The sequence below is a fragment of the Rutidosis leptorrhynchoides genome, chromosome 11 (assembly GCF_046630445.1).
Source record: "Rutidosis leptorrhynchoides isolate AG116_Rl617_1_P2 chromosome 11, CSIRO_AGI_Rlap_v1, whole genome shotgun sequence".
Lineage (NCBI taxonomy): Eukaryota > Viridiplantae > Streptophyta > Magnoliopsida > Asterales > Asteraceae > Rutidosis > Rutidosis leptorrhynchoides.
In genome coordinates this window covers 65,684,922-65,700,197 of record NC_092343.1, presented here as the reverse complement: position 1 = coordinate 65,700,197, position 15,276 = coordinate 65,684,922, and the positions used below count along the sequence as shown (strand labels likewise).

The window sequence follows — 15,276 nt, the reverse complement described above, 5'->3', positions numbered from 1 at the left end:
CGGTCGAAACTCGAACTTTTGTATGAAACTCGTAAAACGGCCGATGTGGGCCCCGTTTTGTAAAACTCATTTTATTATTGAATTGTGTGAGTTTTAACCATTATAACATATTATGAAAAGCGTTTCGTCTAAATATGTCAGGAAGTGGGAGAACTTTAATTGAAAATTGACGAAATCGGACAGAACTGAATGTGGGCCTGTGTGCGTGTGCGGGCGCACTCCCTGTAATAAAAAAAACAATTTCTTATGCGCGTTCGATTGTATATTGGGTTGGGTTGTTACAAGTGGTATCAGAGCATGGTCTAAGGGATTTAGGCGACTTGAGATAGGTGCTTAGACTTAGACTTAATTGTGTATGCGCTTTATGCGGGACTTGTAGGACTTTGGGTCGGAACGGGAATTGTTAGTGCTTTGGTTTATGTGAACTAACCTTGTGCTAATTGATTTGTGTTGTGTTTAGCAAGCATCAAGCGAGATGGACGTTGTACTAGCAAGTTAATGCAACGTGCTCGCGTAACAATGATTAGCTACCATTGTTACGGGTTCAAATCGTGTCGAACAAGCGATGTACGACGATTGTTGAGCAAGATGGGGTAGTGTGGTGTATATGTATATATGTATATATATATATATATATATATATATATATATATATATATATATATATATATATATATATATATATGTGTGTGTGTGTTAAGTCCTTTCGTTTTGTCGCTTAATTTACTTCGTTTTATAGAATGAAGATGAGAAATGGACACGACACCAATGAAGGAAGTACTAGTGAGGATGTTGAACTCACGACCAAGGTTGAGGCCATCTTTAAAAGGCTAAAAAAGGATTTTCTTGATGATGTTCGAAAGGTTTTCCAAGAGTCGGTTGATGGACAAGTGACTGAAATGATAAATGAACGAATGAAAGCCGTAATAGAGGAGGCTTTGGAAGCTAGAAACATTTATCCTCGAGGCGAAGGGGGTGAAGGTAATGGTGGGGGTGGAAGGCGGGACTTCCACTACAAAAATTTCAAGGATACTCAACCTCCGATGTTTAATGGGGTGAGGGATCCATTGAAAATCACTTGTTGGATTTCCGATATCGAGGGAGCTTTCCGTACCGCGGAATGTCCTCCCGAGAAGAAGACGAGGTATGGGTCTAGCATGTTACGTGAAGAAGGTAAGTTGTGGTGGGACGATAAAATCAATTTATATGGTGAAGAGCAATGTATGAGCTTGACATGGGAGGAGTTTAAGAAGGAATTTTTCCAAGAATACCGAACTTCTTCCAATCTTGATAGAATCCGGGACGAGTTGCATCATTTGCAACAAGGTTCAATGGACTTGGTTACTCTCAAGTCTACCTTTTTGGCAAAGACTCGTTTTTGCCCAGAATGTGTTGGTGACGATCACAAGCTAATGAAAGATTTCTACCGTACCTTGAACGATGAGTTAAAGGGTAAGATTAGTCGGGGAATGGCTAAGACTTTTGAAGAGCTATTCGAGTTGGCTCGGGGTTTTGAACCAGAGGTTCCGAGGAAGAGTGATTTCACTTTTTCAAAGAGAAAGTTTGAAGGTTCGAGCCATTCGAACTTTTCAAATAAAAAGAACAAGAAAGGCTCCGAAAGCGTAAATAGTGTGAAGAAGGGTGCTTCCGGGGGTTTCGGGCCCACGTGTTTTAATTGTAAACAAAGGGGACACATGGCCCGTGATTGTACCAATGGACCGAACAAATTTACTTGCTATAATTGTGGCAAGGAAGGGCACAAGAAGCCGGAATGTCCCGAGTTGAATAATGATCATGTTAAGAAATTGGAGAGAGCGGCGGGCACGGCTAGGGGTCGCAACTATTTGATGACGAATGATGAAGCTAAGCAATCCAACGAAGTTGTCTCAGGTACTTTTATGGTTAACTCTAATCCGGCAAGGATTTTATTTGATAGCGGTGCAAATTTGTCGTTTGTGTCTCCAAAATTGTGCCTAAACTTGATAGACCGTTAGCTAAGTTAAATCGTCCGGTAGAAGTCGAAATAGCGGACGGCAAGATGGTGCTAGTGGTTGATGTGTGTAAGAATTGTGACGTTGTTTTTGGTGCCGAAAACTTTAAAATTGATCTCATCCCTATGACTTTGGGCGATTTTGATATCGTTGTTGGTATGGATTGGCTCGATCGAAATAGAGCCGATATTGCATGCCATGAGAAATTTATCCGCGTAAAGACCCCAAGTGGGGGAGAGTTAATTATTCACGGCGATAAACGAAGAAGACTTGTGCCGATATGTTCTTTTGCACGGGCACGTCGTTTTCTTGTTAGTGGTGGCATGGCTTTTCTTGCCCATGTTGTTGATACTCGTGATGAGCCACCACCTATTCGTGAAATTCCGGTGGTTAGTGAATTCGAAGACGTTTTTCCGGACGAGTTACCGGGTGTTCCGGCGGAAAGACAAGTTGAATTTCGCATTGAGTTGGTTCCGGGGGCTACCCCCATTGCTAAAACTCCTTATCATTTAGCGCCAACAGAAATGCAAGAGTTGTTAAATCAAACCCAAGAGTTGCTTGAGAAGGGTTTCATTCGACCGAGTGCTTCGCCATGGGGCGCTCCGGTTTTATTCGTAAAGAAGAAGGATGGTAGTATGCGGATGTGCATCGATTATCGGGATTTGAACAAAGTGACGATCAAGAATCGTTATCCATTGCCTAGGATTGACGATTTGTTCGACCAACTCCAACGTGCAACGTATTTCTCTAAAATCGACCTACGGTCCGGCTATCACCAAATGCAGGTCCGTGAGGAAGACATCGAGAAAACGGCCTTTCGAATACGTTATGGGCATTTTGAATTCGTAGTTATGCCTTTTGGTCTTACGAATGCACCAGCGGCATTCATGGATCTTATGAACCGAGTGTGCCAACCTATGTTGGACAAGTCGGTAATTGTGTTCATCGACGACATACTTGTCTATTCGAAGAGTTTGAATGAACATGAACATCATTTGCGGAGTGTGTTAAAGACGTTGCGAAAGGAGAAGTTGTATGCTAAATTCTCCAAATGTGAATTTTGGCTAAGGGAAGTTCAATTCCTTGGCCATATTGTGAACGAAAATGGTATTCAAGTAGACCCGGGGAAGATTGAGACGGTAAAGAGTTGGGGACGACCGACTACTCCTACGGAAATCCGAAGTTTTCTCGGATTGGCCGGTTATTATCGTCGGTTTATCCAAGACTTTTCTAAGATCGCTTCTCCATTGACGAAGTTGACGAGAAAGAATGCGAGATTTAATTGGGAGAACGAGCAAGAAATTGCTTTTCAATTGTTAAAAGAGAAGTTGTGTCTAGCTCCGGTGCTAGTTTTGCTGGAAGGGATGGAAGACATGACGGTCTATTGTGATGCTTCTTTAAATGGGCTCAGTTGTGTTCTAATGCAAAGGGGTAAATTCATCGCTTATGCCTCTCGACAATTAAAGGAACACGAAACGAGATATCCGACTCATGATCTTGAGTTGGCGGTGGTTGTTCATGCGTTGAAAATTTGGCGCCATTACTTATATGGTGTCAAGTGTACGATTTATTCGGATCACAAGAGTTTGAAACATCTTTTCGATCAAAGAGATTTGAATTATCGCCAACGTAGATGGATGGATGTGGTAAAAGATTATGATTGTGAAATACTTTATCATCCGGGCAAGGCGAATGTGGTCGCGGATGCATTAAGTCGAAAGAGTCATCACCCGGCGTTACGATTGGGATTGTTACGTATGATTATTACTAACGATTTTCTGGAAAAACTTGGTGTGATTCAAATTGAAGCTTACGTTCACAACAAGCATGCGGAACGAATTGTGGGGCAATGACTATGGGTTCGCGTAGTTTGTTGTCTTTTCAAGGAAGGGTGTGGGTGCCTAAGATGGGGGATTATCGACAAGTGCTACTTGATGAAGCACATAAGTCAAAGTATTCCATTCATCCGGGCGCGACGAAAATGTATCTTGATTTAAGGAAAGATTATTGGTGGCCGGGCATGAAACGTGATGTTGTAAAGTATGTTGAGCAATGCGTCACGTGTTTGCAAGTTAAGGCAGAACACCAAAAGCCGTATGGTAAGTTGCAACCGTTAGAAATCCCGAAATGGAAATGGGAGCACATTACCATGGATTTCATTACAAAATTACCAAAGACGGCGAGAACCCAATTTGATTCGATTTGGGTGATAGTTGATCGGTTGACGAAAAGTGTTTTGTTTCTTCCCATTCGAGAAGCGATATCATCGAAGACTTTGGCTAAATTATTTATCAAAGAGGTAGTCGCTCGACATGGGGTTCCTATATCTATTATTTAGGATCGAGATACTCGTTTTACATCTCGGTTTTGGGAAAAGTTTCATGAAGATATGGGTACACAATTGAAATTGAGCACGGCGTATCATCCTCAAATGGACGGTCAAACCGAACGTACGAATCAAACATTGGAGGATATGTTGCGGGCGTGTATTATTGATTTCGGTGGTAGTTGGGATGAGCACTTGCCTTTGGTGGAATTCTCGTACAATAATAGTTATCATACTAGTATCGGGATGCTGCCATATGAGATGCTTTATGGGCGTAGATGTCGAACTCCGATTTGTTGGGGTGAAATTGGTCAAAAGGAAATCGGGAGTACCGATTTGGTTTTAGAGACGAATAGCAAGATTGATATGATTCGGGCTCATTTGAAAAAGTCTCAAGATAGACAAAAGTCGTATGCCGACAAACGTAGGCGAATGATCGAATTTCAAGAAGGTGACATGGTGATGCTTAAGGTTTCGCCATGGAAGGGTATTATTCGGTTTCGAAAGCGGGGAAAGTTAGCTCCTCGGTTTATTGGACCATTTAAGGTTTTAGCTCGTGTTGGTGAAGTCGCGTATCGTTTGGAATTACCCGAAGAGCTTGCGGGGATCCATAATACATTTCATGTTTCCCATCTCCGCAAGTGTCTTGCGGATGATTCATCATGGATACCGTTAGACGAGATTGAGCTAAACAATAGGTTAGAATATATAGAGGAGCCGATTGCCATACTCGATGAGAAGGTCAAAAGGTTGAGACATAAAGAGGTTAGGACTTTTAAAGTTCAATGGCGTCGTAGTAAGGGTTCCGAGTTTACTTGGGAGCCCGAAGAATTCGTGTTGGTTTATCTTCCCTCTTGTCATGCGGCTTGGATCACGAGGATGCGCTCCGATTCAAGTGGGGGAGAGTTGTAAGACCCCAATCTTCATTGTACAGCAGAGTATATATAGTACATAAAGTGTGGGAATGATTGTGCAGTTAAACAGAAGTCAGAGAGCGATCTGGGCTTAGTGCGCGTCGCGCACACCAAAGGGAGCACGCCACGCACTCCCTACTGTAGCCGGATTTCTTCCTTTTATTCAGATATTTTGATGGGCATTTTGGTAATTGCACTTGTGGACGAGTTACAGGCAGTTTGGTCAGATTGTGGAGCCTCATTTACTCCATTTCATCCACCTTATCCTTTCCACTTTAATTATAGAGAGAGAGTTTGAATTTTTGAGTGAGAAAGCTTAAATCCAAGAGGAAGGAGCTTGTTTCGGGTTAAAGTTCAAGTATTAAAGTTGTTCATATCCTCTCTAGCTACGTTTTGGTTCTAGTGGTATGTTCTAACTTTGATTTCCTTACTTTGATTTTGTGTAAGGGTTAGGGTTTGAGTAAATGATGAACACAAAACCCATATTTGGTAATTTTGGGTGTTCTTGGGTAAAATTGAGTTATAAAGACTAAATGGTAACTAACCTAGGATTTCAAAGTATTAATGGATGTTAATAAGTCCTAATTGGGTAGTTAATTTCAAGCACACCTAGTTATTTAGCAAATGGGTGTTGTTTGGATTTGAGGATGACTCAAAATGGGTGTGTTGGTTTAAAAATGGTCAAAGTGTTAATAATTGACCTAGTTAGAAAATGTGGGTATGAATTACCCTAATTATGTTTTAGTAATCATTGTTGGACCTTAATCACTAGCTTTTAGTGGTTTATGATGGTCTTGACCTTAAAGAGGCGTTGTTAGTGAAAATGGGGCATTTAATGCATTTAAGTCACTAAATGCACATAGGTGAAGAGTTGGTATTTAGCCCAACTAGTTTGTGTGTTTGATTGAGTACTTATTATATTAGGTACTTTGCATTGAAGCTTGTGGAAGTGTAAGACCGTCATCAAATCATTAAGGTGAGTGGAATAACTATACGTTCATGTATATGGCGTGTTTATTTGTGAATGTTATGGTATGAACCATGTGCCGGTAGTGCCATAACATGTATGTGACGGATATAGGATGTGAACCACGTGCCGGTAGCATCAAGTGTGAACCACATGCCGGTAGCACTATAAAATGAGGCGTGAACCACGTGCCGGTAGCGTCAAAGTGTGTACCATGTGCCAGTAGCACTATAAAAGAGTGAGACTCAAATGCGTATGGTGTGAACCACGTGCCGGTAGCACCATAGCGTTATGGTTAACCATATTGTGTTGTGATCGTTTAGCAATATATATATATATATATATATATATATATATATATATATATATATATATATATATATATATATATATATATATATATATATATATATTGTGTGTTGAGTATATGCTAATGAGATTTTGTGTCAATGTACGACTTGTTGGTATTTCGGGTATGATTGACTTGCTATGTGAGTTACATGTTCGTACGAGGTATTTGGTATTTGTGATTGAAAATAGATGGGTTATATATATGCATGCATAATTATTGCATTCACTAAGCATTGCTTACTCTCTCGTTGTTTACCATTTTATAGGTTCCGGCGTGGACAAGGGTAAGAGCATTCGTTTGGATTAGAGATCCCGCCTTATTGTTAGGGGACGCTTTTGGGACGTGATAGCTTTTGGAGTTTGACCGAGATATGGGTAGTTTAACCCCAAACACCATGCTCTTAGTGTCGTTTGGAATTTAAACTAGTGCGGTCGAAACTCGAACTTTTGTATGAAACTCGTAAAATGGCCGATGTGGGCCCCGTTTTGTAAAACTCATTTTATTATTGAATCGTGTGAGTTTTAACCATTATAACATATTGTGAAAAGCGTTTCTTCTAAATATGTCGGGAAGTGGGAGATCTTTAATTGAAAATTGACGAAATCGGACAGAACTGAATGTGGGCCTGTGCGCGCCGCGCATCCTGAGGTGTGCGCGTGGCTCACTCCCCTGTAATAATAAAAAAAAACAATTTCTTATGCGCATTCGATTGTATATTGGGTTGGGTTGTTACACGATAATGCGCAAAATTTAAAGGGTCATTTACCTTAGGGATGAGTGTGATGAAGGATGCATTACAGCCATTGGAGATGTTACCTGTTTCCTAAAACCAGTTTAGAGCATTTAAAAGATCCACTTTAATGATGTCCCAGAATTTGGTATAGAAAAGAATGTTGAAACCATCCAGTCCTGACGCTTTATTTTTTCCGCAACTTTTTAAGGCTTCCAAAGTTTCTTCTTCACTGAATCTAGTTTCAAGTTGTTCAACAGCAGTAGCTTCAAGTCTCGGCCCATTCCAACCCGAAAGTTTATATTTAATCGAATCAGACTTTCTAAACTGTGATGCAAAATGATCTCGTGCTTCCTTTTAATGTCAGAAGGTGATGTAGACCAAATACCCGTTATGTTTACACCGTGAATGTTGTTTTTGTGTTGTCTTCGGCGGATGACGGAGTGAAAGAAACTACTATTTTCATCACCTTCTAAAGACCACTTAAAACGCGATTTTTGCTTCATCATTTCACTTTGAGTTTTTTCTTTTTGCATTAACGCTTCATGATCCTCTAGCCATTTTTGTCTAGACAATTCATCCGGATTTGTTGTTTCTGCCCTAATTTCCCAATCATTCAAGGCTTTTTCAAGTTCTTCAATTTCACTTTTTAGCTTGCATTGAGAAGTAGAGAAACATTTTCCGAGTTCTTGTTTAACGGATTTGAGCTTGTCTCGGAAGATACAATCCGGTTTATAGCTACTTACCTTTGAATCCCAAGCTTTCTTAACCACATCATATGCTTCTTTATGCTTTAGCCATTCATCGAACACTTTATCGGTTTAGGTCCAAAATCGGTGTTCCCGTTTTTTAGGATGATCGGGCAGTGATCCGAGTGTTTTTTGTCAAGGATTAACGCATTGATGTTTGGCCAAAGTTGTAAACAATTCTCTGAGATGAGAAATCTATCTATCTTGTTAAATTTTAGATCGTTGTCGCTAATCCGGGTGTAGAGTCTCCCTCCGAGAGGGACATCGATTAGATCATTCTTCTTTATGAAATCATTGAACATGTTTGTTCTACTCTCGATGAAATCCGTATTTTTTCTTTCCGAGCTAAAACTCACCTCATTGAAATCGCCACACATAATCCACATAGCATCATCTCGGTCCATAATTTCACTTAATTCCAACCACATTTTCTTTTTATCTTCATCAGTTTGAGGGCCATATACATTGATTAAAATCAGATCCTTACCTGCATTTTTCCACTCTCCTTTCACCGCAATGAAGGAATCACGTTCAATAAAAAGGTTAGGGGTAAACAAATTTGTATCCCAAACCGTTATAATTCCACCCGAGTATCCCTTAGAGTCCTTTACAGCAAATTTATAATCATTATTTCCCCATATTTTTTCAATCCAATTTTCCTGGAATTTTCTGCATTTTGTTTCCTGTAAAGCAATTATATTTGGTTTTTCTCGATTGCACAATTTTTTAAACCAATTTGTTTTGATTTTATCATCTACATCTAATCCTCTAATGTTAAGAGCTTGTATCTTCATTGGAAACTAATCAAAAAAACACGAAAAAAGGAGAACCTGTTTAATTGGAGTCCACTTTTCTGGTGAGGCCCAGAATTGATCCAATCTCATCACAGTTTAACAACATATCAGAGAGTGATTAGGTACCTTTTGATTTACTGCTTGTCGAAACAGAAGGATGGACAGTAGATGCTTTTGGATAGGCTTTTGGGAGAGCCATGGCTTTTGCTTTGACATTAAGGATCCTAGAAGATGTGTTCCACCTTCTTAAATTTGACCAAAGTATCTTTTTCGAATTTAGAGACGTAGAGCTGCTGTGAGATTTTTTCCTTTTTTTATTTACAGGTTGGGGAGGTTCTGTGGAGGAATGCATAGGCGAACTATTACGGGTTTTATTAAGGACTTTTATTTTCTTATGTTTCTTGGTAGAGGTGGATTGAAATAGAAAAGGCTGAGTGTTAGTTTGCTGTGGTGATGGGCTGTGTAGGATGGAATTAAAACATTGGTTGGCTAATCCTAAGGGATCCATAGAAGTTGGGTCGATTTTGTTATTATTTGATGGATTAATATTATGGGTTGGGTTGTTTTTTGCTAGTGGGCTTGTAGTTGGGCTTGACTGGGTGCTATTATTTTGGACAAAAGTTTCGGGTATCGGGCTAGAGGGGGTAGAAGGGTTTGAGGCAGTGAGGTGTGACGGGATAGGGTCAAAATTAGGGTTCCCTGAATTAATATCAATCGTTTCATCTTCCTCATTAAGGGGGTTTGCATTGGAGGAAACAAATTCGTTGTCAAAATTAATGTTATTATCAGGTGTGGCGTCTTTTGCATTGACCGAGGCCATATTATCATTAACGTTAGGATCGATACCGTTACCGTTTGGAGTTTGGCTATTTTCGAGGCAATCATTAATGTGGCCAGGCTTTTATGTCGTGTCCGGTGGCTGTGGTTTTCCGGTCATCTTTTTCGATGGATCTGGGAATATTTCATCTAAAGAATCGGAAGCTTCAGAGTTCGATGGATCAATTTCCGATTGATTTTTAGTAAAACTTTTATTATCTAAAGTATCATCACCAGATTCTATGTTTTCTAATTATTCCATTTCAATTTCCACAATCCCCTTTATGTCTTCTATTATCTGCACATAACAAAGCTTCTCCCCAACCTTAGCTTCGACTGTTTCATTCAATAATTGGTGTCCCAGAGTTTGACAAGTACTTTTCCGACAACCAAATTTTGATTCCCATTGAGATTGCAATTGTAACAGTCGAATACTTTTCCATACCAACCTGCAATAGATTTGAAGTTCTCTTCTGTCTAACATGAGATTGGTACACCCTTAATGCTAATCCAGGAGAGTCTTGAGGTTTGGATGCATTTATTTTCTAATTTTCTGATGTTCTGTAGCCAATTGTGTAGAACATGGTCAGATGTGTTAAGGATATTTTTGACCGTTTCCTCATTATCAAAGATGAGACACAGCTCAAGACCACCTAGGTATTTAATGTTGAAGTTGGTTAAGCCTTCAGCTGAGCATAGGGTTGGAAATTGCTCAATTAGATCGATGCTTATGATTTCTCCTACTATAGTAATATTAATGCTCAATAATAATATTAATGTTAGTTTTAATAATAAATCTTATAATAAAGAAAATAACAGTAATTTTTAATAAAATGAAAAGTTTATTAGTAATGATACTGAAAATAATAACTTTTATAATAATACATAATACTTGATAATAAGCAATATTAATAACAATACTTATGTTAATCATAATCATAGTCTTCATGTTTAATTTCTAAACTAATAACTAAAGCTGCTATAACATCAATTCGTGATCCTGATAATAATAATAATAATAATAATAATAATAATAATAATAATAATAATAATAATAATAATAATAATAATAATAATAATAATAATAATAATAATAATAATAATAATAATAATAATAAAAATAATAATAATAATGGTTATAATACTTATAACTATGTTAACAATACTAATTATAATACTTATAATAATTATAATACTAGTAGTATTAACAATGACTAATAATAACAATAATAATATTAATAACAACAACAATAATAATAATAATAACAATAATGAAAATGATGATGATGATAATAATAATAATAATAATAATAATAATAATAATAATAATAATAATAATAATAATAATAATAATAATAATAATAATAATAATAATAATAATAATAATAATAATAATAATAATAATAATAATAAAGGGTTACAACCTTTGAAGAAAAGCTAAAAAAAAAAGAACACCACTGCCAGGACTCAAACCCAAGACCTTCTGCTCGTTACACACTCCCTTAACCGTTGGGCTATTGCCCATTTTCTGTTTTATAACCCCCTTTTAATTAATATAACCCGTTTTATGTATTTCTCTCATTCTTCCTTAAATCCATTCGACCAGGAACAATTCGATACTCATAAATTTGAGTTACCAGATTATTTTATAACTTATATTTGAAACAGAACCGTTTATCTTTGAGTGTTTGATTACCAGAACAGGAGAAAGAAAAAAAAATAAAAAAATATAAACTGCACAGCTTTTTTTCACGCGAAGAACATATAATCAAAATCAAATTTTTGGACATTATAGCTCACGATTCCTGAATGAAAAAGGTTTTAAATTGTTCCTGGAAACTTTCTGGACCTTCAATTTAACTTGAAACACAAAAACGAATTCGAATTGTAATGAAGAGCAATCGATTGACTTTTATTTTATAAACTTTGACTCGAAAATTTGTAATTGTTAAGAATTTTATTTTATTTTATAAACGAATTCGAATTTTATGGATCAAATTTTCTATCTATATACTATCTATAATAATATAACTAATACTGAGATTAATTATTAATATTATTATTAGTATTAATAATAATAATGAAAGTAGTAATAATATTACTATATCAATTATATTTTAACTTGTTAATAATATATTATTAATTATGTAATATTTAATAATCATATAATATATGATAACCTTTTTATTGTTTATAAATTTTATAAGTATTACCATATACTTATAATAATAATTAGACATAGAATTCATATATATTTATATATATAGATTCATTTTAAATTTACACTTAATTATTTTGTATCCTATTTTACATATTTAATTTTAATGTTTAAATTATATTTTGTAATTTCAATTTATTATATACACTTACATTTATATATATATATATATATATATATATATATATATATATATATATATATATATATATATATATATATATATATATATACATATATATATTTATTTACAAACAATTGTTCGTGAATCGTTAGGAATAATCAAAGGTATAAATGAATCCATGTAAACAGTTTAAAATTTTTGAGACTCAATATTACAGACTTTGCTTATCGTGTCGGAAACATATAAAGATTAAGTTTAAATTTGGTCAGAAATTTTCGGGTCATCACAAAGTGAACATTTTATTGAATTAAAAAAGACGGCAATACAAGACATGAAAATATAAAAACGATTACATCAAAGTTAAAAACAATAAACATTAATCTTCTTCGGTAAACTTGCTCGCATACTTCTTCGGTATATTACTCCTTGCTCGCATCAACAAGTCGTATTGCTCGGGTGGAATGTCGGAAGACACGGTTGCGATAGAAGCTTCAAACTTTCCAACATCACATGAGTGTCGACTTGCTCCTCCAACTTTCTTGTCATTTTTCAGCCTACTCGTTTATCGCCCTCATGGTCTCACGTGTAGCAGTTGCACTTCCATATATAGATGCTCTAGCATCCTCCGAAGAACAACGAGATGCCGCATCCGACGAACAAGAACTCTTTTGACTCTTTCCACATATCTTCATCGACGGTAGTATGTTGTTGTTTTTGTTTTTGATTTTTTTGTTGGATGACATGGTGATGAAGTTGATGGAGATGATGAAGTTGAGATGAAGTTGATGATAAATGAGAGTTAAATGTTGATGAAAAAGAGATAGATGTTGTGTGTATATAAATAAGAGGGTAGATGAAGAAAAAAAATAGTTGTTTGAATAAAACACAAAAAAAGAAGAAGAGCGGTTTGAGTTAAAGAATCCGTGAAGCAAAATGTCATACAACGACTATTTCGATCACGGTCACTCAACGGCGGTTAACTGACGGGTTGCTAATACCGGCGCCCAGGGGCGGAGCCACATGTTGAGTAGGGGTGGCCTGTGCCACCACTCAACTCTTCAGTGCAATAAGCATAGAGGGCATCAGTCATTGTAAAGAACTTGGAAATTAACTTGTATAGACATTTAAGCTTGAGGTATGGGGTCCCTGTGTTGTGACTTGTGAGGAAGAAGGCCCGGTTTTCTAGACTTTTGTTTGATCTTTCTAAAATGTTTGTTTTGTTATCCTTCATTGTTATACAAATAAACATTTAGAGACCTCTGTTTGATTACTATACCAACTTAAATCCCTCAATTTTATTACTATACCAACATAAACCCCTACTACAGATAAGTCAAGAACTTTCTGTACATATTACTCCGTTGAAGTGCCAGTAATATTTAGATGTTTAAAACTTTTAGGGTATAGATTTTCGTAAGTAACTATTTCTAAAGATATTTAATTTCTTTTGTGCTGATATATACGTTTTTGTTTGTGTTTGATTAGTGATCGCTTAATTTTTTTCTTTCTTAGTATGTAGTCGAATGAATAATCAATTTCTTAACGTTTATGTTTACGTTAACATAAAAATGAAGCACTTGTTAGTGTTATAGATGAAACAATTATGGATGGGTTTTAGTAAAAAAAATATCATAAGAGATATTTGTGTTAAAAGTAACTTGATCTTTACGTATTCAAATTAAAAATTTTAATTTGATATGTTTTGCTATTATTTTGTGACACCAGTAAACTAAAATCCTGGATCCGCCCCTGTCGGCGCCCTTCAACAGCGGCTCGAATGGCGGATCAACGACACAACCGATACGAGTGGGCGTGGCCTTAGTGATGGTTGCTACCCGTCTATTAATAATGTTGAATTAATGTTGAGTGTAAACATATTATATTTCCCATTTTCTTTTCCAAGCAACAACAAAGTTATTAGTAAATTATATGTGCAATCAACAGCTTTACTCTATTTAAGTCAGAAAGTTGTTTGTTGGTGTTAATCAATACTTTTGTTGGTAGAACTAGATGACAATATACAAACATAGCACATGTACTATCGTCACTTTATGTTCATGACTAGCAATGGACCATGATGAGTATTAGCTTTATGTTCCAATTATTATTTCCTTATAAAAAGTAGTGCCAAGCTACATACTTCATCACACAAATTTATAGAGCTATCAAAGTTGAATTCATTGAAGATCAAACTAATTTTTCTAGTTGATCTCGCTAATGACGTCTCGATTTCTTTTTTTATTCGGTCTGTTACTAGCAACATGTTCACTTGCATTCGCTTATGATCCTAGTCCCCTACAAGACTATTGTGTGGCTGATCTAAATAGCAAAGGTAAATATTACTCCCATCTTGTGAAATGTTAAACATGATTTAAAAATGATAAAATAAACTTATACTATTATTTTCCTTTTTTTTTTTTTCTTTTTTTTTTTTTTTGTAGTACGAGTGAACGGTTTCGTTTGCAAAGATCCGAAAGTTGTAACGGTAGAAGATTTTGTTTACAGAGGTCTAAACAATAGGTTAAACGCGTCAAATGTGCTTGGATATTATGTGACGGGGGTGACTGTACACCAAATGCCGGGACTCCATACTTTGGGTATCGCAATGGCCCGTGTTGACTTTGCTCCCGGAAGTATTATTCCTCCACACACGGTCCCACGAGCCACTCAAATGATGATTGTCATAGAAGGCAGTCTTGAAGCCGGTTTTGTGACTGCAAACCCTTTAGAACGTCTGTTCACGACAGTACTTCATAAGGGTGATGTTTTCGTGATCCCAGAAGGACTCGTTCATTACTTGAAAAACGTCGGACATGGGTATGCGTATGCGATTGCAGCATTGAGTAGTGAAAATCCGGGAGTCGTTAGCCTTGCAAATGATGTGTTTGGATCAAACCCTCGTATCCCGGCAGATATTCTTGCAAATTATTTAAGGGTGGACATCAAGACCATTCATCGAATTCAGTCAAAGTTCTAAAAAAGTTATGTGATCATCTAATTATCTAAAGTTGAGTTCTTTCACGTGTTAAGTTATAAGTAACTTATAATTTTGTTAATTTATTACTAATAAGTCTGTAGTCTGTAGTCTGTTATATCTTGTAAAACTTTTAAGTGAATAAAAGTTGTATGCTATTTTTGCTTATGTTTTTCATTTTCATTGCTTTATGATTAATATCGAGTGTCTGAGTGTAAACTACCAACCAATATTACTTTATGAATGAATAGAGTATAACAGGGTAAAACTTTAAGCTAGCCACATTGGATCCCGTAGTTGCAACATCTAAAGATTTAATTC

General features: G+C 36.3%; 2 protein-coding genes across 2 annotated transcripts; one reads left to right on the top strand and one right to left on the bottom strand.

The window, feature by feature from the left end:
- Window positions 1-7,486: 7,486 nt before the first annotated feature.
- Window positions 7,487-9,039, bottom strand: LOC139874648 (uncharacterized). Its single transcript, XM_071862052.1, has 3 exons — window positions 8,950-9,039; window positions 8,386-8,829; window positions 7,487-8,071 (listed from the first exon to the last, which is right to left on the bottom strand). The coding sequence occupies exons 1-3, from the start codon at window positions 9,037-9,039 to the stop codon at window positions 7,487-7,489; spliced, it is 1,119 nt and encodes a 372-aa protein (XP_071718153.1).
- Window positions 9,040-14,157: 5,118 nt separating this feature from the next.
- On the top strand, window positions 14,158-14,973 carry LOC139877799 (putative germin-like protein 2-1). Its single transcript, XM_071865218.1, has 2 exons — window positions 14,158-14,313; window positions 14,423-14,973. Exons 1-2 carry the CDS (start codon window positions 14,199-14,201, stop codon window positions 14,956-14,958), a joined length of 651 nt encoding a protein of 216 aa, XP_071721319.1. The 5' UTR covers window positions 14,158-14,198; the 3' UTR covers window positions 14,959-14,973.
- Window positions 14,974-15,276: the final 303 nt, after the last annotated feature.

Excerpts from the sequence above, each read along its gene's own strand:
- LOC139877799 (XM_071865218.1), top strand. The coding sequence starts at position 14,199 with ATGACGTCTCGATTTCTTTTTTTATTCGGTCTGTTACTAGCAACATGT. Across the intron at positions 14,314-14,422 it reads GGCTGATCTAAATAGCAAAG|TACGAGTGAACGGTTTCGTT; the intron begins GTAAATATTACT and ends TTTTTTTTGTAG.
- LOC139874648 (XM_071862052.1), bottom strand. The coding sequence starts at position 9,039 with ATGTCAAAGCAAAAGCCATGGCTCTCCCAAAAGCCTATCCAAAAGCAT. Across the intron at positions 8,830-8,949 it reads GACAAGCAGTAAATCAAAAG|TTTCCAATGAAGATACAAGC; the intron begins GTACCTAATCAC and ends TTTTTTGATTAG. Across the intron at positions 8,072-8,385 it reads TGTGTGGCGATTTCAATGAG|CATAAAGAAGCATATGATGT; the intron begins GTGAGTTTTAGC and ends GAATGGCTAAAG.